This window comes from Halichondria panicea, chromosome 11 (assembly GCF_963675165.1).
Source record: "Halichondria panicea chromosome 11, odHalPani1.1, whole genome shotgun sequence".
NCBI lineage: Eukaryota > Metazoa > Porifera > Demospongiae > Suberitida > Halichondriidae > Halichondria > Halichondria panicea.
In genome coordinates this window covers 688,582-710,470 of record NC_087387.1, presented here as the reverse complement: position 1 = coordinate 710,470, position 21,889 = coordinate 688,582, and the positions used below count along the sequence as shown (strand labels likewise).

The window sequence follows — 21,889 nt, the reverse complement described above, 5'->3', positions numbered from 1 at the left end:
AAATAGAGGTTAGAAAGATTCTATGATATTAAACAGTTGAAACACGTTTTTGTGCACATGTACCAATGGCGATAAACACACACACAGAAACACACTGAAAGAAGAAAGACTCTATACATTCATACAGACACACACGCACATACGTAAGACACCTGCGAACTACAGTATCATTATATTATTCACAAAATAATAAAGAGATAGAGTTTAGGTGCACAGGTGAATAAAAACGATTATTCCAACTCATAGAAAATCAATATTAATATTAATGCTATTATTTTTTTTTTTGGTCATTTTACAAGATGCTCTATTTACTAACACAATAATAATATAATATAGTTCTGGTAAGGATCATCACGAGTCTAGTGACAGACCCTCGCTGCTTTGACTAGATGCCTCCTGGTCCCATTGCTCCATCGCTGCCACAGCCTCGGCTCTGAAGATGGGAGGGGGAGGAGTTAGTCAATAACATCATACACAGTATAGTGCCCAGAATTGTCTAAGTGGTACAACACTTAATTTTCAATCCTCACTTACAACTCAACACAAATGATGCCTCTTATAATTATAGCGTAAACTAGGCCTAAGAGGTGTTATTTTTGTCAGAGGCGATTACTACCAACAGGAGTGCTACCAACCACCACCAACCAGGAGTGCACTCCTGCTACCAACCACCACCAACCAGTGTGGGCACATCCCTGGAGCTTATAATTATATTATAGGCTTTGTGCTAAAATGAAAAAAAGAGGTAATTATGCTACAAAAGAGAACCTATTCATGTCAATATAATTATAATGACTACCTTTTTTGCTCTAATCTCAGTCTGTCATTCTCTACATCTCCTCCACTGTTGTTGTTGCTGGAGCTATTGGCACTGAGCATCCCCTGCTTAGACAGGAAGCTGTGGGGGGTATAAGGGGAGGGGTTAGTGAAGAGCTGTGGTATACAGGGGAGGAGTTAGTAACTATAGCTACAGTGTACGATCAATAATGGAGTGTACAGTAATATAACTAATCCATAGGACCACCATTACCAAGCAGAGAACTCGTAAATAAGACTAGCTCTTTATTATGCTGAAAATTATGCTGAAATGTCATAGAACTATATACATCCATAAGTAGTAAATAAGACCACCAGACCACCCTTACAAGTACCTGTAGTTATCCTGCAGTTGCCCCTCGTCCATTCCGTCAGTGTCTCCTAATCTGTTCTCATCTTGGTTGCTATTACACTCGGTTCCTCTGGCCTCACCCTCCAAGCTGTTGCTATGGCTAGTCCCACCATCATTGTTGGCTGAGGAGGTGCCTTGTGGCTCTGAGGCAGTGTCGTCAGCTGAAGACGAAGGCTCCTGTGTGTGTGTGTGTGTGGGTGTGTGTGTGGGGGGAGTGTGGTGTGTGTGTGTGTGGGTGTGTGATGGTGTGTGGGTGTGTGTGTGTGTGTGTGTGTGTGTGTGTGTGTGTGTGTGTGTGGTGAAAAGAATGAGCAATTGAAATGTTATTTAAAAGTAATAAGTAAGCCTTTACTTGTGAGTCATCATTTCCTATCAGAGCTTCAGCATCAGAACTAGTGGAAGTGTTCACTGGCGCATACTTGCCAGATCTGAGGAAGAAACAAAAAAATAAGTAATTTCAGTCCAGTCAGTCCTGAGGGCTGACCCGATAACGTACCTCTCATCATCTGAGTCTGAGCTTGAGTGAACATCCTCGTCAGAGCTGGTGTCCACTGCCAGCTGGATAGTATCCATGTCCAAGGGAGAGGAGGGGGCAATCTCATTGGTCGCACCACTCGGGGAGAGAAGGCTGCAGGAGGGGGGGGCAAACAGTTACTCGTACAGTACACATATAGTGTATTCATATACAGTGTGCTAGCTGTGTTAGGTTGTGTGGCCTGCAGGTATGCTAGTAAATTAATTATGCTAATAAATTAATACAAGAATGCTAACAAAAATGAGGTCAAATTCCTTCAAGTTACAACATAATTACGGTAATGAAAGAGTTTAATGGAGAGGTTCTAAAATGCACGGCTTTAATTTGTTTTTAGCTACCTAACTTATACATGTGTATATATACATGTACAATTATACAACCAGAAGAAGCTCTCAAGAAAGCACATGTATCCTCACCTGTAGCTGGCCTTGTTTGGTATGTGCTCAGGGCTTTCGATGATGTCATCGTCATTGTAGGGGGAATCCCCTCCGGCCCTCTTGTACGTAACTGTGATATGACTGGACACGTGGGCTGAGTCAAGGTCCATATCTTGGGGTGAGGAGTGCTCTCTGGGGGGGGGGGGGGGGAGTGGCCACATAATGATATGACCGGGCGTTGCTATAGGTACGCTGTACAGGTAAACTGTACATGTTTAAGTGCAGACAACTGTATGTACATGTACACTACAGCAACCGAAACTACTGGTATGACCTCCGAAAGTTTATCAAATTGTTCGTTTTCTGAGAAAACACACACAAGGCTATGGTACACAGTAGCAATGGTACACAGTAGATTGGAATAGCGACATACAGGACATGCATATCTTACAAAACCACCAGTACTGTTCTTGTGCATGTAGACATAATTAGAATGTGCTATATATACACATGTATGTATAAGCTACAGTCATACTCACTCTTGTCCTGTAGTAGTGCTATTGGGGAAAGCTGATGAGAAATCTGCCCAGTTGGTGGAGTTAGGGCTGTCTGGCTCCTGGTCCTTCTTGTATGCACTCATAGGCTCAGTGATCCAGTTAATGCCTCCATCAGTAGAGTCAACCACACCCCCTCCTGATAACTCAGCGTCTGTCGACAGTTCAGAGCGCCATGAGATCATGCCTACACAGGGAGAAGGGCACCACATCTGACACACAAGTACTACAGGCAAAGGTAACAATGTGTCCCTGTGTAACCAATGGTTTGGGGACTCTTTCAGTCGCCAAAAGAGTCCCCATAACTTGAATTCCGTAGATCCAATTTCAATAATTTTCTGATTTTCTGAAAGCTTAGAAAAAGACCTTTCAAATGGTACCATCAATGTTCATATTTGAGAGATGAAAATTTCGGCTAAATACCATGGATTATAGCCCATGGTCCAAGGCCGAAAAATGACAAATTATGGTCCCATCTAAATATTGGATTTCAACACATCATTTGAAAGGTCTTTTTCCAAGCTTTCAGAAAATCACAAAATTGTTGAAATTGGATCAACGATACTAAAGTTATGGCTGCTGAAAGATGTACAACTACATGTACATTAACAGGCATATCTGCCAAGTACCAACTGTCCCCCCGTATAATCAATGGCTCGGGGACTTTTTCAGTTGCCACACAACTGTAGTCCATATAAACTACTGTATATGCACAGTGGTGGTTTGCTAACGTGAAATCTACTTATACTAAGAGTGACATCATTATGATTATAAAAATAACTTATGTAAACACACATACGGTTTCATGTTTATGCTATTTAGGGGATACATGTACAGCAATAGTCACACCAATAGTCACACCTTCTGAAGTACCTATCTCCATTTTGTCCGAGTCCCCCTCTTTGGAGAGTGACGAGGTGATCTGTGTGAGTCGTCCAGGGGGTGTGGTCATGTAGGGGGCGGCACGCTTGCCAGGGCTCTCGTCCTCATCACTGCATGGGTAGTATCAAGTTGGTCACATGTATACAGGGCACTATACGTGCGAGGGGGCGTGTGTGTATACCTTGAGCCTGTGGGGAATTCTCTCCTTCTTGTGAAACTGTCTTCTTCATCGCTACTACCACCACTGTGTGTGTGTGTGTGTGTGTGTGTGTGTGTGTGTGTGTGTGTGTGGTGTGTGTGTGTGTGTATGTGGTGTGTGTGTGTGGTGTGTGTGGTGTGTGTGTGTGTGGTGTGTGATGTGTGTGTGTGTGTGTGTGTGTGTGTGTGTGTGTGTGTGTGTGTGTGTGTGTGTGTGTGTGTGTGTGTGAGTGTGTGTGTGTGTGTGGTGTGTGTGTATGCTCCTATAATTATGTAAGTGTAGCTCGATTTAAAGAGATCTCAGCACACATAAAACCATGTAAATGTAGCTCAAGATTTAAGTGTGTACAGTAAGCACACACCTATTGTGGTCCATGGGTGATGACAGAGAGACCTCCTTATCTGTCCAGGTACTCGTGTCCTCTTCCTCATCGTCACTCTCGTCATCATCATCAAACTGTTGTATACGACTAGCGCACGCTGCATCAAACATACCAGGGGCCTGGGAGAGGGGAGGGGCTATAAAATAATATAATGTTGACAACTAACTGTAAAAGATGGCAGGAGGCTTTGAACCACACTAATAAATTGGCAAACAAAATAGGTGTTTAAACTTGGTCAGAAATCCCTCGAACTGTCCCAGGGCAATTTCAATGTATGACAATCAACAGAGAGACGTACAGTACAGTACGTACTCCAGCAGTGTGGACACCAAACAGTGATTATGACAAAAAGAGATATAAATCATCCATGATTTACATAAATAGCTGCTAATAAAGCTTATGCATGCACTGTATTTACACTATATACCGTATATGCTTGATCAGGAGCCGCGGCTACTAAATGTTTCATTTTGCTGGAAGAGGAGGCTACAATTCAAGAGGGGCCACTGTTCAAGAGCGGCGTTATTAGCTCCAGATAATTTAGTTTGTCATCATAAGTTGTTTTCACCTGCATAAACTTGAACTCTGCCATGAGAAAGTCTTTGTGAAGCACTAACAAGCTGCTACTCATAGCTACGTACATGTAGCTAGCTGCTAGTAATAATTTGTTTGGCTGCCACGTGCAGAAATGCTAGAGTCAAAGTTCACTGAGGCTACTATTTGAGAGCGGCTACTGAATGTTTCATTTTGCTAGCAAGGGAGGCTACTATTTGAGTGCGGCCTTTATACAAGAGCGGCCTCTGGTCGAGCATATACGGTAGCAGGTAATTTTCGTATTATTTTCTTAGGTTAGGGTTGAGTTAAACATGAAGTGTTGCTCACCACTGGAGGTTCCTCATCTGCCTCTATGTGACTGGAGAGGTCCATGAGTCGTGAGAAGCTCGCCTCAAACGGTTCTCTCTCTGGATTCAACTCATCTTCTACTCCGCAGTCGTCCATGAACTGGGTCACGTAGCGAACGTCCTGGTACTGCTGGTACGCCTGCAGCACAGTGTGTGGGTGTGTGTGATGAGTGTGTGTGTGTGTGCATGTGTGAGATTGTGTGTGCTGTACACTGTAAAACACTACACAATCATGTAAATAGCATTCTTATACATGTAGCAAATAATAATACTAGGAGGGAGGGAGAAAATCTTCTAGAATATAAATACGTTAGCTATTATGACTTGTTAGTAGCCACACATGTACAATGGCATATGCGCAAAAGTCATCAATTGCGAGTTGCTCACGTGCAATTGACAGGATGTCACGTTACTTTGTGCACAGTGTTTGTTTGTGTAGAGGTATCGATAGTTCGACACTCTTCTGTTTTTATATACTCTTGATACTACTGACTATACTATAGTGGAGGGTTTACCTTCTCCAGCTCACTATCCATGATCCCTCCATTATTCAGCTGATCAAACTCCTCGTCACTGTCATCCATCCCTGATGACAGAGGGGCATTTCCACCCTAGGATAGCACGTGGAGGGGGGGGGGGCATCAAATAAACATAATAGTAATGTACAGTAATATTTACCAGGTTGGTTTCGTTCCTCTTGTTGAGCTCTGCAATGGGTCCAATGATGAAGTTATTCCACTGTTGTTGAGTGTCTTCGTCTAAAGAAATCTTCAAGGCTTCTCGTAACTGTGGGTGGAGGAATTGTGTGGGTGTGGAGAGATTGTGTGATAGCGAAAACAAATTCACAAAAAGCTAGTTTTGAAATTTACTATTCTAAATTGAATTACAGGGACCCCCCACATTGCTAACTCTGCCCACTCACTGATTCGTCTCCTTCCCCACAGCGCACAAGAGAGTTTATTATCCTGATTAGATGACCCATGTAACCTTGGCGACGTCCTTTGGACTCCGAACTGTCAAAAACAACGACACATTATCAACAACAGTAGGTCGCAAAATAATGATGATTACCTTAATTTCTCATTCAGATCAAAACCTTCCAAAATTTTGCACACTAACTTGCACTCCGTCAGTAACTGTGGAAACAACATTATATATTATATAGCTATCAAGATATGAACACCAGAGCCTGAGGGCACTCATTAAATAGGGTCAGCAAAATCTGAATGATATACCTGTACCTATATAAACACCCGACCATACATGTATATATAGCCCACGCTTTTTTCCTTCAAAAAATAGGAAATTTGGGCCCGAAATAAATCACTCATCTAACCGCACTATGATATGCATTCTCAAGAGCTACTGAAAGCAATAGTTTTCTTGAAATCGAATGTTCGCAACACAAGTTATGGACAATCAAACGAAGACTTGATTTAGAAAAAAACACCTGTAGATGGATCTAAACACGTGTACTGATCCACTCACATGATGCCTAAGTGATTTGGGATTGGATTGAGAGTCTTCCGAGGGGCTAGTCTCCCCCGGCCCCGCCTCTTCCTCCTCCTCGGCAGTGATGGTCTGGTCGCTCGGAGGGTAGGCAGAGTCTGAGCTCAGAGCAGCACCCACACACAATTCTATCTCCTTGTGAAGAAAGTTGTTCCATGGATATTGGAAAAATAAGTCCTGTGAAAAAAATAATTCGTGTTCAAAGCATTATAACGAAGAACTACCGTACTACAAGCAAACAAAGGCATGCCATGCATTACTGGATGTACAAATTCAATTTCTAGCCAAGTACAACACACGCACAAAACTGCCAAAATCCACGGTATTTATCTGTATAATAAAATATTCTAGTGACATATAATACTTGCTACTTACTACTAAAATAGAGAAAGTCCTAAGTTGCATCATGGCTGTTGAGATACCAGAGCTGCCACACTGTAGAATGGAGGCAAATAGCCGCACCACCTGTAGTCGTGTGTTGCCAAGGGGAGGGTCCAGGTCCCCGGCCGTGGTGGACATGACGGAGTGAGGGTAGCCTTGTGGTCTTCTGGAGAGAAGATCGTGGAAGTCCTTTAGTCGATTGTGAAGGCATCGCTCAAGCTCTGTGTGTGTGAGGGGTGTGTGTGTGTGAGGGGGTGGGCAGACGCAGTACAGTACACATAATTATGGTGACAGACAGTACACAACTTGACAAGTACAGTATTAGCCACACCCACTACATGTACATGTACGCACATGCAAATAAGTGAACATTAAATTTGTGCATGTTCAAGTGTCCCACCTGCTGTGAGCTCCTTGCCAGAGTGTAGAGAATTCTCGGAACCCTCTTCAGGATTGCCCATTGAGAAGGACCTCTCCAATGGCGGAGGAGTATTGATCATGGGTAGGGAACTGCACGAGGGAGGAGGGAGGGAATCAATGCATACTTGGCAGATTCTGAAAAATCACCCACACTTATAATCTTCTGAAAATAGAACATTTGAACCAGAAAGCATGCAGTCGCTGATCTAAGCACACCATAATTATTGTAGCACTACCAAATAGCTACTAAATGCATTTTTTAGCTTTGAAATCGGATATTGTTCCAAACACAATTACAGACCATCAAAGTTAGCTCGTATATATATGTACACAACTTTTAGATGTTGTGTAGCTAACTGTAAGTAAAATACTACAGCAATTTTTTTGCAATATCAATATTACCGTTTTTCTAGGGCTGTTAGTAGTACAGAGATGCCGTTTACTATCACTACGTCTTTAGGTGTTTCAGAGCTGAACATGTTGTCAAGTAATCGCTGGAGAGTCTCCTCACTGTGTGTGTGGGCAGAGGTTAGTACAGTCAACACAAGGCAGTGCAGTAGCCACAGGGTTTACATGGAAGCCATGGACACACACAAAAGCCTTTGTAGTCTTTTCATAAAAAAGAGGTCAATTTTTCAATATTTGGCCTTAAAAGCAATTGCAAAAGGCAATTTTAGATATTCAATTATTAGGCATAAATTATGGTACATGTATCTATACAGTTATCCAATAGGTATCCATGGCAATGTTAGTACATGACCCCACCTCTCTAGTGTGTCGAGGAGAGGTGCTGGGTTGGCCTTCTGATAAGACTCTCTGGAGAGCACGAACATGTCACACAGAGCCTGGGACGCATTGGCACAGTACTGCAGCAAGCAAAGGTAGTGATTAGAATAATTGTACTGTATAGGACATGTACAATGAGATGATCATCATTATGTACAGTACTATTCTCACTGTTCATATTATTTTGGGAGATGACAAAATTTGTCAATTTCGGCCAAATATCATGGAATATATAGCCCATGGTCCAAGGCCGAAAAATGACAGAAATCATAAGACTTTGGATCAATGATACTAAAGTTATGGCTGCTGAAAGGTACAGTCAATGAAATCACTGTAAATATACATGCAGACATTAAAATACATTGCCTACAAGGAAGAGTACGTACATTATTCATAGGGTATACCACACATACGTCACTCTGAACTACAAATGCACAAGCAGGCACACACTTTATATAATTATTAGCATTATATGAAGTACCTCAGTGTTGTCGGTATCCTTTCCTATGAAGTCTATCAGCTTCTCCACTAGCCCCTGTTCCTTGAGCCACTACAGTGAGAGGGGGGGGCAAGAAGACACTTACAAGTATAGCCATGAACAACACCAGAGGAGGTACGACATGAGTATCTCGATTAGGCTTGGTCACGTGCAAAATTCAACAGTAAAGTCATTGTTGCATGTGACTAAGCCTAATCGAGGTACTCGTGTCGGACCTCCTCTGGAACAACACAACATAAACACATAGCATACAACAAGTGTAGGAAGAAGTACAACATGCACTATGCTGTGACATTATACAAGACACTGAGAGTGGCATGCAACAGTCAATTAGCAGACAAACTTAGTAAAGCTATGGTATAAAGTCGTTTTCAGTTAGTGTACCTTATAAAATACATACATTGTACACATACATGTACAGGGAGAAATATTATGTGATAGCTATTTTAAATCCTTAACACACACTAACATACATATGGTAAACCAGGCCTAAGAGGTGGTTAGTACCATCGACCAGTGTGGGCACATCCCTGACTGGACAAGTACATTGTACCCTTACCATGGCAATGTCTTGTCGTATCTGGTCCGTCTCTGCCACTGCCACCATCTGTAGTAGGAGGTCCATGATGGCCGAGGTACCCAGGTGAACTAGGAACTGGGAGAGGAAGTCTTCACGGCCTTGCATGAAATTGAATATCTATATACAAGGGGAGGGACCGAACAAATGATTAATTGACATGGTTGTAATATCCCTGTGAATAATTGCTCTATTTGGTACAATGAATGTAACCACAGTAGGCATTATACTAACAATGAGTACTAAATAAGGAAACACTATATACACACACATACTGTTTCTACAGTAATTTAATCTCCCAATATTATTTTCTAAGATCTCTCAGGTTGGTACAAGCTTCATGCTGATACAGTACTCACCACCATAGGCTCTTTATTGAGTAGCATTGCCAACACTTTACTGATGAAACTGCAGAAACACAACACAAGTCATCAGAGAAGAGCCAAGTACATGTGTATAGCAACGGATTATATTAGGCATGAGTCTGAAGAGACCGCAATGGCCTTGGAAGTATTGGAAGCAAAACTAGCCATAACCGGTCACACATGACATCGAGAATGATGACTGCTACATGTACAGTAATAATTATTCTTAAACTACAAGAAAAAGGAAAGAGTGGGAGTGTATGTATATGTATAGTACGACCCCAAGGCATAGCACACATTGTGTACTGCGGCTCAGGGACGGCCACCAAAGCCAGCTACCACATACATAATATACATGGCAAGACTTGAGGGGGATATAGTCCAGTAAACCACACCCACCTTCCGACGAGGGGGTTGAGAGGGCCTGTAGAGTCGAGGAAGGACCAGAGGAGACCCATCAAATACTCACTGGCACTTAGCTGCTCTGTGATGGTGAAAACCTCAGAGGTGAGCAGTTCACACGCTATGTGGGGGTATCTATGAGGGGGGGTGAGAGGGGTGGGGGGTCATATATGTGTGGGATATGGCATATCTATGTGGGGGGTCATACATTACAATACACGTATTACAATTGTGTGAGAATAGCTAGTACTACAGGTATTAATCCACAAGTCATCATACGTACACATGACTGTACATAGCTGGCTACATATCGAGCACGTACACGTACAGCTGTCAAGATAAACAATCACAAACCAATAATAAACGACACACACCACCACACACGCACACACACGCACACACACACACACACACACACACACACACACACGCACACACACACACACACACACACACACACACACATACGCACACACACACACACACACGCACACACGCACGCACGCACACACACACACGCACGCACACACACACGCACACACACACACACACACGCACACACACACACACAGAGCTAGAGCACTTACTTGAACTTGACTTTATCCTCGACATCTTCACTGGGTTCCTGACACACGTACTTGACCAGCTCCTCCATCATCTCAGGCCGTACCAAACTACAGTACACAAACACAGTGTCACGTACGGTCGCTATAATTGAACCATTCTAAGGAATGTACACAGAAAATTGTGTTTTTTACAAACACAGAAGTGGTTGAAATTGACGTCTGTCGCTAGAGAAAACATTGAAACCTGATATCACCTTGGCACACGCATCTAATTAAAGTAGTCCAGTATGCACTTAAACAATACCACGCACACACGCACACACACGCACACAGGTTGTACATGTAATGGTTAAAATATGGATGAATAATTATTGTGCTCTATGTACAAATTAATAGACAACACTAACTGAACGCAATACTTCTATATAGCAATGGTATCATACCAACAGAAACCCTCTCTTGACCACCACAACTGATATATATGATCAACATCAGAATATTGCACAATTTACATTCACAAGTTTGCCTATCTCAGACGAATACTGTGCCTTATAATAATATATGATTATTAATAACTATTATAGCCATTGAGTACAAGATCTATAGAATGTCTAATAAAGTCACCAACCATTCTTGTACAACCATATCCTAATTCAATGCAGTCTTTGTAGACCTAGTGGTCACCCACGGGCAGACCAACAGTGGCTGCAATAAGCAAGTGGCCTATACTAAAACACATTCTAAATGTGACTCTCTGGTTGTACTTACAAGTCAACGAGTTTCTTGTTGTGTGATTTGCATTCTTGAAGGACGTCATCTTCGTCAAGAATCTCGCCCAACGTACAGTCCTGTGTGTGTGTGTGGGCGGGTGGTGGTGTGTGTGTGGAGTGGAGACGACTGGAAATAATATAATGATACTAAAAAGCAACACTCTACCCTTCAGTTAATTAAACTATAAGAACAATATGTACAGTAATCGTATATTTAAAATGTGATCGACACAATGTCTAAACAACTCCTCACCTCTTTGTCAAGAATAGCATCAATTGCTGATGGCCTTCGAAACGAAAGCCTCCAAAACATTCTCTAAATGATGTACCAAATTCGTATAAGTCTTGTCGTCTAGGCAGGTGATGCTGTGGTTACATAATGTCCATATTAGTATACAATAAAAACTAATTACAAATGATCCACATTTCCAATTACAGCACATCAAACAATTTCCATTATCACACTTACAAGGCTATTTATTAGTGAATCAATTAGCAGAAAACAATACACCACTTAATACACCACTTGACACGTACTGTATCACTGCTAGCACTCACTCGAACTCATCTAGCGAAATTATGCTATTTAATATTAGGGGCCCCACAAAGTGTGTCTAGTAAGTCTAGATGACACGATTTTTTTAATAAAATGGCTCCTTATACCATACCAGAACTATGACAATAAACTAATTAACTAACTTAGATCTAGGGCTCAGTATTAAAACAGTGATTAACGAACGACTATATTTTATACTAACCAATACGTATTAGAGGTTCGTCCAGTGAGTACTGTGTGCAGTGAGGCATGATCAATGTCTAAACTACACATGACAGTTGGGACACACTTGAACAGGGAATAAGCTTTACTAGAGCTTTTATAGACTCTACAAATAGGCTTTTAATCATATATATACATACATCCAGTGCCTTGTACTCTCCTCACCTATATATAAGCAGCTTTTCTTTGATTTATCCTTGAAATAGTGTCAGTGTGTGCAGTAAAACAGTGAACAGTCAATCTTTTAATGTGATGCATCATGTGCGACCCTATACGACCACGCCCCTCTAGTGCGAGCCCTGCCCCTTTTTTTGCTTTTATCACATGACAATAAATGGGTGTGACTAAGAAAAGTGGGTGTGTTATAGTTGACCTCTGACCCTTTTCATGCTGCAGAGACTGGTGTGTGTGTGGTCCATCTTCTTGAGCTCATAACTGCCTCTTGCTCGTACTTTAGATTGAAAGCACATTGCAGTTAGATACCAGGACCCTTGGAGACTCTGCTGCATATCTGATTCATCTGCAAAGTAAGTAATTTTAGCTCCAGGAGTAATGACATAGCAGTAGGTAATGATCAGTGTGATGACTGTACATGTCATTTGTTTGCAGGAATATCGAATGGACTCAAAGATGTCTACCTTTGAACGAAATCCTGGTCTTCCTCTTGACCTAGGATGGGTGGAGTCATCTCGTGTCAATCTACCAGCGGTTATTAGGAGAGCAGCCACACACAAAACACGACGCTCAATCAAGAAAGAATGGCAAGCCGCTTGGCTTCTTCGTGCTGTTAGCTGTATTGACCTCACTACCCTGGACGGAGACGACACTCCAGGAAATGTCTCAAGACTTGTGTACAAAGCTCATACTCCTGTTCGTCAAGACCTCGCCAAATCTCTCGGTGTAACTGAACTGAATATACGAGTTGGGGCCGTTTGCGTGTATCCTGAGCGTGTTCCTGATGTGGTTAAGGCTTTGAAAGAACTCAGCTGTACTGACATTCCCATTGCTTCTGTGTCGGCAGGTTTCCCAGCTGGACAGACTCCAATTCAGCAAAGATTGGACGAAATACGACAAGCCATCAAATACGGTGCAACTGAGATTGATATTGTCATCACTCGAACCTTTGTGCTGCAAGGAAATTGGCAAGCTTTGTACGACGAAGTGCGTGCTTGTAGAGAAGCGTGTGGAGAGGCTCACTTGAAGACGATTCTGGCTACTGGTCATCTTGGCACCCTCACCAACGTGTACAAGACTAGCCTCATTTGTATGATGGCTGGCTCTGACTTTATCAAGACCTCCACCGGGAAAGAAGCCGTGAACGCCACTTTCCCAGTCGCTTTTGTGATGGTTCGTGCTATTCGGGATTACTTTGAACGTACAGGTTATAAGATCGGTTTTAAGCCAGCTGGAGGCATCAGAAGTGCCAAAGATGCTCTCTATTGGCTTGCTCTGATGAAGGAAGAGTTGGGCGATGATTGGACCAAACCTGACCTGTTTAGGATTGGTGCCAGTTCTCTGCTCGGAGATATTGAACGGCAGCTTTACCATCAAGTGACTGGCAGATATGCAGCAAAGCACCAGATACCAATGTCTTAGAAACTGCTTTTAGTATGGACAATGAAAATGAACTTTTTCTTATGTTTATAATTATTCTGATTTCTGATTTGCATGATGTTGTTTCACTTTATTGATAATTATGTGTAATCAAGATTGTTGATATTAACCTTACATGCATGTGTTAATTAGCCTCATCACAAGCCGCACTTCTTCAATCCAAACCCTATGATTACGTATGCATGCACGCCCCTATAAAGGTGGTATAATTATGGTAATACATGTATAGTTACTTATATCTAAAGGTACACATTGTAAGAATATCACATTGTAAGAATATCAGTTCAACATCCATAATAATAATAAGAGGAAATAGTTATCAGCAAAGAGCATAACTGCACATAATTATATACACATTAACATTACAAATATAAGGGTCAGTTCATAATACACTAAATGTCCATAACTACAAAGTCCATAAACTTCAACATCAGTCTTTAGTTGGTTGAGGCAGGCACATCAGGTTCTTTAGGGGCCTGTTCTTGGCCTTGGTTCGCGAGCGAGCTGGGTGGTGCCAATTCAGAAATGGTACCCATTAGTGTAGAAATAGCAGGGTGATCGTTTCCCACAGCCAGTGTCATACAGTAGCAAGCATCTGCCAGCAAGCGTTCCAGTTGTTTCACTCGATCTTGCAGAGCGTCATTTTCTTGTGAGGGAGCAGGATCAGATACTGCAGTCGAGGTAGAAGCTTGAGAAGGCCCTCCTGGATTATTAAATTCACCTGCACCACGCTCCATAGGTGGCTGTCTTGTGGAAGCATTCGAGTTGGCAACGAGAGCTTGTATCTCAATAGCTGTAGGGTGGTAGAAGCGACAACGATCACCAAATTCACAACGATTCTTGATGAAGTCACGGCAAACATTCTTTGCAAGCATGTCCAATTTAGGATCACGAGTTGACTGGGAAGATTCAGACACAGAGAGGTGCTCAGGCAGACAGCCATTATTCAAGAAGTAAAGTTCATCTTGAATTGAAGTGTGGAGAAGCTTGCAGGAGGGTCGAGTGCACGCACCATCCTGAAAATCGTGGCAGAAAATCGAACGGCTAAGGACTTGTCGTTCCTTCTGGTTATCCACTTGAGACACATGTTTGTAATTGCACTTGTTTCCACGAATACACTGGTTGCGTAGAAAATCGAGGCACACATCAGAGTAGAACAGTTTCTCGCGATTTCTAGCATTAATGGTAGGTGCAAAAAATCCATTAGACAGGAAATAATCTTCTTCTTCACGAGTAGCGTGTACATACTTGCACGCTGGGCGTCGACATTTTTGGTTAAGGAAGTCATGACAGAACACAGTTGAAACAATTCCCTCCCGATCGTCAGCATTCTCCACACACTCAACATGCTTCAGAGGACAAACAGAACCCTTGGCACACGTTCCCTTTAGAAAATCAACACAGTAACTGGAAAAAGTGACAGGTTTGCTTGAAGAATGACCAACAAATTCTCCACTACTGTTACTACGCCTCCCGAACCTTCCGCCATGGTCCCCTCGGCTAGGACCACGATCACCACGATATGAACCACCACCACGATATGAACCACCACCACCGCGGCCTGGACCACCACGTCCCCCACGAAATCCACCACCGCCACCGCCACCGCCACCCCTGCTCGGACGATCGTCGCCACCACGGAAACCACCTTGGTCGGATGTTCGATCAAAAACAGTTTGAGGGATAGCCCCAGTCAGCAAAAACTCATCCTCCTCGCGTCTTGTAACATGCAAAAAGTTGCAACCTTGTGGGCGGAGACAAACACCCCTGTTTTGAAAATTGTGGCAAAATTTCACTTTCGCAATCACTTCGCGTTCGTCATTAGACTCTACATAGTTAACATGAGGCTTGGGACACATTGCCCCCTTTGTGCAAAAGCCGCGAACAAAATCGACACAAAGTGACAAATTGTCAACTTTGCGTTTCTTCACAGAGCTGTCGTCGTACGGGTGTATGGCGCCTGATTTTGTGCCTTCGAAACGGTCCCCATACTGGCAATCATAATATTCTGGGTTTACAAACTTCATGCCTTGCCTACCACCGCGATCACTTGCGCTGTTACGGTCGAACACGGGTCTGTCTGCACGGCCACGGCGAGGTCTCATTTGCGAAATGTTATCGGACCTGTAGTCGTACTCGTCATCTTGCGCAAATCTAGGACCTCCATAAGAGTAATCGTAGTTGGGTCCAGGTGGGTAACCATCATAAGAACCTTCCCAAGAACGCTTCATGGCTAGGCTGTTCAAAAACCATGTGCTTTTTGCTGACCTGGAGAAAATGGCCGAGTAACCTTAAGTATACATTGCATCACGCATGCGTTAGATCTGCACTGATTACTGTAGCTGTAATTATTATAGCTGCAGATATTCATTGAATGGTTGACAATTTCTAGGTGCAAACACATTAATTTTTTGGCAATTTTGCACACGCTCAGATAGGCGAGGCTCAGCTAAAAGCTTGTAAAAATCATGTAGTTTTTCCAGCTAGCTGGAGCTGAAATATTATTAATTTTACATGTGCCAGATGTGGGCTAGCTAAAAAACTATTCATGGTTTGAGCTTTCTGCCATACAGAGGTCATAGTAGCTAGACTAGACAGTTTTCCACAACAGCTGAGCTCAGAGCTATTCTGCCCCTGGGCAGTAAACAAGCACTTCCATGGTTACACCCTATTCAAGCGTGCAGTTGCAGTGCACAAAAAGGGGATTGGCTGAACAGCAAAGCACAGTGAGCTCCACCCCACTGCACTCTCAGGTTACATTTGCGGTTTGTCTGCGGTTTTTATGCCAGCTATTCATGGTCCAGGCTCCACATGCTCCAGTTGTTGTGATTCGTTTCTCAGAGCAAGTGAAGGCGTAACCGAACATGCAAAGAGTGGAGATACCTGGGAGACCAGTGGCAAGTCTTGAAACTAGCTCAAAGAGCAAAAAGAAAATGGTTGAATTCAGAATAACCCACCCTGACAAGACCATGTACTCTCTGACACTGCCCAGCAACTGCACTGGACAAGACTGCCTGAATGAAGTAAGTGCATTTGTAAAATGCTTTTCAGTATCTATTTGAATTTTAAAAATGCTGCATTCTGTTGTTATTTGCATTATAGCTAACGATTGTAATTTGTAATTTTCAGCTAGAGCTTGTGAAATTCCCCAGCAAGTGTTTCCTATAGTTATTTACATCATGGTGACCTGCTTGTGTAGGAGACACAGTCGTCTATACACTTAGCACTTCCCACACACAGTGTATGGTATACAGTATACTTCTCTAGTTAATATTTGTGTAGGTCTATATCCAACACCCACTTAACTTGACCACCAGTTATGCTTGACATCCAAAAGTGGCTTTCAAGTGGGATGATTCTTAACATTCCTCGAACCACACACCAGACTTACGCTTGTCACAGACATGACTATTTTAATATACTGCCAGCTATGTATTCATCTTTTTCTACCATAATTCTATTATGACGGAAAAAACTCAAGGCAGCATAATATTTTGTGGAGACATGTCCACAAAAGTACGCTGATGGTTAGATGTAGTAAAATAATACCCAAATATGTCGTCTAAATTACTATGGACTACATTTCTTTTTTTGGCAGCTGTGTGAAATCCTTGGGATTGTGGAAAAAGACTACTTTGGTCTTCAGTATGTCGATAAGAATATCAATTGCAATGTCTGGATTAATAAGAGACTGTGTTTAAAGAGGCAACTTAAAATGAAACCTCCGTACAATCTCCTCTTTGTTGTCAAGTTTTTCACTGATGTTGAGCTGCTGCTTCAACCATCAACAATGTAAGCCAATGTCTTTGTACACCTCGTTTACTGCATGGATACCTGTAAGTCTAGAACATGTTTGGAGTAAACTAACACATACTTGTAGCAAATATTTGTTAAATATTTCGTGAACTATACTATACACATCCATGCAGTGAAGCTTTCTACAAGGATCTCAAGTTCCAGATCCACCACGGCCTTACTCGAGTTCCGGACAGCAAGAAGGCTATGATAGGAGCCACCATAGCGCAGGCCGACTTTGGAGACACCAAGGAGCACAACTCAACCACTACGACAGGACATACCACTGCTGGGGGTCTCGTTTATCCTGATTATTTTCCAAACTGGAGCAGCGGAGATGGACATCTGATAGAAAAGGAGCACAAGAAACTAAAAGGTGAGTATTTGCGTGTGTTTCTTCATTATTACTTGGCCATAAAACATAGTTAACAGGAGTAAAACGGGGAGAGCCACTTGGTTTGATAATGGAGCGAAAATAATGATTACTGACCCTCAGGAGTAGTGGATTTTGTTGATACTAGAGTACTTTCATAGTTGGTAATGAAAATGGTACCGTATATTGAGTATGATTAAATAAACGTTGTCACAAAAAGATAAATTGAAAGGAAACGTAACGAATGGATACCCTAGCTATCTGTACATGCAGTTGTTGTTTGAAAGGCTTTGAGCAGTTTTCAATGACAACCGGATACCCTAGCTATCTGTACATGCAGGAAAGGCTTTGAGCAGTTTTCAATGACAAATGGACCCTAGCTATCTGTACATGCAGGAAAGGCTTCGAGCAGTTTTCAATGACAACCAATATATAGTACTATCACTTCATTTGCAGTGTGTGTATTGTAGTACCTAATTGTTTGTTAGACAACAAGTGCAGCTCCACAAAAGCTACACTTAGATTGTGCACTATAAATGCTGTCTAGTACCGATCAAGGTATGCAACCACATTCCAAACTGCCCGTACAAATTTCAATCTCAAGCATTGTGATTCCCTACCAAGTTTGTGTACATGAAACGTCTTTTGTGATTCCGGTTAATCATTTCATTCCTTTTTGAAAGTTTAGTATCTATACAACAGAACCTAGGCGATTGGTTTCAATCATAACACTGCATGAAAACTTACCTGCCGATGTTTTTGTACAAACAGGGACATTCTTTGTAAGGATACAACGATTATGGAGAATGTTCATTCAACCAGCCCCCTTGCACGCCTACAGATATAGAATATGCTTCATTAAATATCACTCACTACTGTTGTTACAGATCAATTCAACTTTAGAATGGGAGCATTTGCACAAATGATAGAGCATGCAGTAACACAAACACACAAACAAACACAGTATATCGTATACCTATGGCAAGTCTCATGTGAAAAATCACAGGTGTATCTAAGACTGATGCCCAATCACTGATGCTGACGACTGTGTACCAAGTGGATGGCTTTGGAATGCAGTACTATCCAGCTGTGCTCAACAATGAGGTGGTTGTGTTGGGAGTGGGTGCTCGCTATGTGGCTGTCTATGACACTCAGCTATCCATCAAGAAAAGGTGTGTTACAGCATTGTGTGTTTGCAAAATAATTATGTGTTTGTGTGAATTATGTAGCCTTGTTCAAAGTAGAGGAATTTCTCCCACAACATTAAACAGCCACTGTTTGCATTGTGATTAGCCTAAAATAATATCCAAGTTTTTAAACAAATGTTTTTATTATTTTACAGAGTTACATTTTACAACATCACTCAAGTTTCCTTTGGCTACAAGTTCTTTGCCTTCTCGTACCTCACAAGAGAGGAGGGGACTGGTGTCCCTGTCACCAAGAAGATAGTGTTCCATGTTCCCAACCATGCCATCTCCCGTTCTCTGTTCCGCTCTGTCACAGAAGCTCAGGTGTTCCTCCACCAGACTACAGTCTCCCCCAGTGTCTTCAACCATTCTGACCACAGAAATGCACGAGTAAAGCGATTTTGTCAAAAGGTACGTGGGTGGGCTTGATAGGTGTAGCTTGTCATCTCATTGTGCAGTATGAGAGGTGTTCCATTCACAAAAGAGCTAAGCAAGAAACATTCAACCCCCAATAAGTGTTGTGCAACCCTTTCCGTGTATGTATGTGTATATGATCAATTCAAGTCCTATAGCTATGTAGTATGACGCTAATGCTTGTACTGCTAACCATCATGTTGCCTACCTGCAGGTGTTCAAAATGGAGTTTGAGACTCACTACTATTACGACATCCACTACACTAAGAACGAGGCGTATCGTCATTACTGGCAGCTGCTGAATCAAGTGCAGGATGAGAGCTCACTCATCTATGAGCCTTCTCCCACTTCACTGGCCTACATCAACCTCTCAGCAGTGTGAGTAGCCTGGGGACTGGGAGGGGGGGGGGGGGGCTGTTGCTAGAACATTGCTTTGTTCATTTCTTTCCCAGGATAAAACTCATATAATTATAGCGTTTTAGTGCTTTCCTAAGCAAAAGGAATGTGTTTTTCATTGCTTTATCGCTTTAATTTCTATTACAGTAGGACTGAAGAGAATAGCAATGAAGAGGTTGATGAGACCTCCAGTCAGAACCACAACAAGACAGCTCTCATTTGGGGTCTCTCCATGTCCAGTTCTAACCTGGCCAAGCAACTATTACCCGAGGCAAAGCTGCAACTGAGTGAATCAGAGTCCATCATGACCTACACACCTTCACCACCGCTAGTTGTGGCATCCGACAGAGGAGTGGGGTCATCGAGGTCAGATGAGACCAACAATGGCCAAGGTTCATCGAGAAAGACAGATCTCTCAGAGGTAGGTGGATATTGGGGGGTTGGATTTTGTTATTGTTTCAGTGTGTGCATAGTTGAAGGCGGTGCTGCAAAATGAAGGCATAATAATAATTATCTACAATTATTCATCACATTGTTTTGACTATAGCAGTTAATGACGTATGTTGTGAGAATTCTACAAGAAATATTCATTGCTGTGTGTACACATGTATAACTAATACACCCCCTCACTCCACACACCTCACACTCTCACACACACCCTCACACACAGACGGAAGAGAGCACACTCGAGCCTCTAACAGGAGCACAAAGTAAAGCATTCCAACAGCTCCTACTCAAGATCCAAGATGAGAGGCTGTGCAACGTGTGTATGGATGAACTAATCTCCTCTGTTTTTTGCCCCTGTGGACACTATGTAGCATGTGATGGATGTGCCAAAAAGCTGGATAAATGCCCTGTATGCAGGCACCCAGTGGCGTATGTACAGTCTGTATACACCAAGTACTTGTAATCACTTTGCAACATGCAAAAAACTGACATTTTAAAACCAGCTTGAAGATGATTATTTTATCACACAAACTTTTCTTTGATTGCTATTTATTTGTGTAAATTTGTCTTCTCAATACACCATAACATCTTTAAATAAAATAACATGGTATAAACGTAATTTTATGATAAGGAATAAGTGCATTGAATTGTATACCTCGTGCATGATATCATTATTGAAAATTATTCTAGTCATGACATGCAGTTCAGATGATGAATTTGTTTTTGTCAGTAGCTACATAATTATGATGAGATATTCAGCCTAGGAGTTCACTCCTGCAAGACAAAAAATGATATCATTGCAACAATGGCGATGGCTATAATATACCTTTGAAAGACTATCAGAGTGATGGCTCCGATGACCAGCTCCAGTAACAGGCCTGTGTAACCGAGGGCTAGCAAAACATATTCTAATCTGTGTCTGTGTGTGCGTGTGAGGGGGGAGGGGTGTAGCATTAACCAAGTATCCAGTTATAAACTTTCAATGAAGTGCCAAACCTAAGCTACACTACACTATGATCATAATTTATGCCAAACAAGACTTTAATAATTATATTAAAATTAACTACTCTTACATTGTTGTTTGCCACACTGTGAGATACAGATACCCTCCGACCAATGGAGGCACAAACAGAAGAGACAGAAGAAGTGGTAGCTTTCGCTCTGTTAGATTCCCTTTAGCTCCTGCACAAAGAAACACATAACATGAGCCCCTCCCACTTTTTCGCTGCACACAAAATATAAAATTTGAAACTTATGCAACTCACCATAGTATATCCTAATGATGTCCAGTAGACAAAGAATTAATAATAAGATGACCTCTGCTGCTAGGTTACCAGGGGGATATGATGCTGATGTTGTAGCTGAAAAAGTGAGAGAATGTATTGGGCACGGTGTTGTAAAAAAGAGTTGATTCTTGTAGGTACCTTTGTATATTAATAAGGCCATTTCTGCTATGTAGAAGAGGACCAGAAACCAGCCATTGAAGTAGAGCACGACTTGCAGCGGTAGAGATGAGATTCTTTTAGAATTGGCCATTTTTTGAAAACGGTAAAGATCGTCGAAATAGTTCCACAAAGAAGTTTCATTTCAATTTTTCTAGTGTTCTAAGTT

At 42.1% G+C, this 21,889-nt stretch overlaps 5 protein-coding genes across 6 annotated transcripts; 2 read left to right on the top strand and 3 right to left on the bottom strand.

Moving 5' to 3' along the window:
- Positions 1 to 28: 28 nt before the first annotated feature.
- Positions 29 to 12,350, bottom strand: LOC135343490 (serine/threonine-protein phosphatase 6 regulatory subunit 3-like). 2 transcript variants are annotated; one of them, XM_064540447.1, is made up of 28 exons: positions 12,218 to 12,350; positions 11,528 to 11,640; positions 11,273 to 11,352; positions 10,526 to 10,612; positions 9,936 to 10,073; positions 9,531 to 9,579; positions 9,154 to 9,291; positions 8,577 to 8,645; positions 8,075 to 8,175; positions 7,712 to 7,819; positions 7,290 to 7,399; positions 6,884 to 7,110; positions 6,488 to 6,685; positions 6,071 to 6,135; positions 5,922 to 6,012; positions 5,678 to 5,785; positions 5,515 to 5,610; positions 4,980 to 5,138; positions 4,077 to 4,216; positions 3,698 to 3,760; positions 3,496 to 3,626; positions 2,620 to 2,821; positions 2,120 to 2,272; positions 1,665 to 1,796; positions 1,521 to 1,596; positions 1,152 to 1,345; positions 800 to 898; positions 29 to 433 (listed from the first exon to the last, which is right to left on the bottom strand). In XM_064540447.1, the coding sequence occupies exons 2-28, from the start codon at positions 11,585 to 11,587 to the stop codon at positions 352 to 354; spliced, it is 3,156 nt and encodes a 1,051-aa protein (XP_064396517.1). In that variant the 5' UTR covers positions 11,588 to 11,640; positions 12,218 to 12,350; the 3' UTR covers positions 29 to 351. The 2 variants fall into 2 exon arrangements, with proteins under 2 accessions (XP_064396517.1, XP_064396518.1); XM_064540448.1 differs by having other exon boundaries at positions 3,508 to 3,626.
- A 52-nt stretch (positions 12,351 to 12,402) lies between these two features.
- On the top strand, positions 12,403 to 13,760 carry LOC135343492 (deoxyribose-phosphate aldolase-like). Its single transcript, XM_064540450.1, has 2 exons — positions 12,403 to 12,579; positions 12,662 to 13,760. The coding sequence occupies exon 2, from the start codon at positions 12,671 to 12,673 to the stop codon at positions 13,646 to 13,648; it is 978 nt and encodes a 325-aa protein (XP_064396520.1). The 5' UTR covers positions 12,403 to 12,579; positions 12,662 to 12,670; the 3' UTR covers positions 13,649 to 13,760.
- A 169-nt stretch (positions 13,761 to 13,929) lies between these two features.
- LOC135343833 (uncharacterized) lies at positions 13,930 to 15,968 on the bottom strand. Its single transcript, XM_064540848.1, has one exon. It carries the CDS (start codon positions 15,895 to 15,897, stop codon positions 14,104 to 14,106), a length of 1,794 nt encoding a protein of 597 aa, XP_064396918.1. The 5' UTR covers positions 15,898 to 15,968; the 3' UTR covers positions 13,930 to 14,103.
- Positions 15,969 to 16,353: 385 nt separating this feature from the next.
- Positions 16,354 to 20,881, top strand: LOC135343834 (E3 ubiquitin-protein ligase MYLIP-like). Its single transcript, XM_064540849.1, has 8 exons — positions 16,354 to 16,689; positions 17,265 to 17,458; positions 17,596 to 17,837; positions 18,841 to 19,006; positions 19,177 to 19,432; positions 19,650 to 19,813; positions 19,979 to 20,252; positions 20,502 to 20,881. The coding sequence occupies exons 1-8, from the start codon at positions 16,531 to 16,533 to the stop codon at positions 20,739 to 20,741; spliced, it is 1,695 nt and encodes a 564-aa protein (XP_064396919.1). The 5' UTR covers positions 16,354 to 16,530; the 3' UTR covers positions 20,742 to 20,881.
- Positions 20,861 to 21,862, bottom strand: LOC135343838 (transmembrane protein 216-like). The gene is made up of 5 exons (XM_064540859.1): positions 21,703 to 21,862; positions 21,544 to 21,639; positions 21,352 to 21,460; positions 21,105 to 21,197; positions 20,861 to 21,052 (listed from the first exon to the last, which is right to left on the bottom strand). The coding sequence occupies exons 1-5, from the start codon at positions 21,812 to 21,814 to the stop codon at positions 21,034 to 21,036; spliced, it is 429 nt and encodes a 142-aa protein (XP_064396929.1). The 5' UTR covers positions 21,815 to 21,862; the 3' UTR covers positions 20,861 to 21,033.
- Between the last annotated feature and the right edge of the window lie 27 nt (positions 21,863 to 21,889).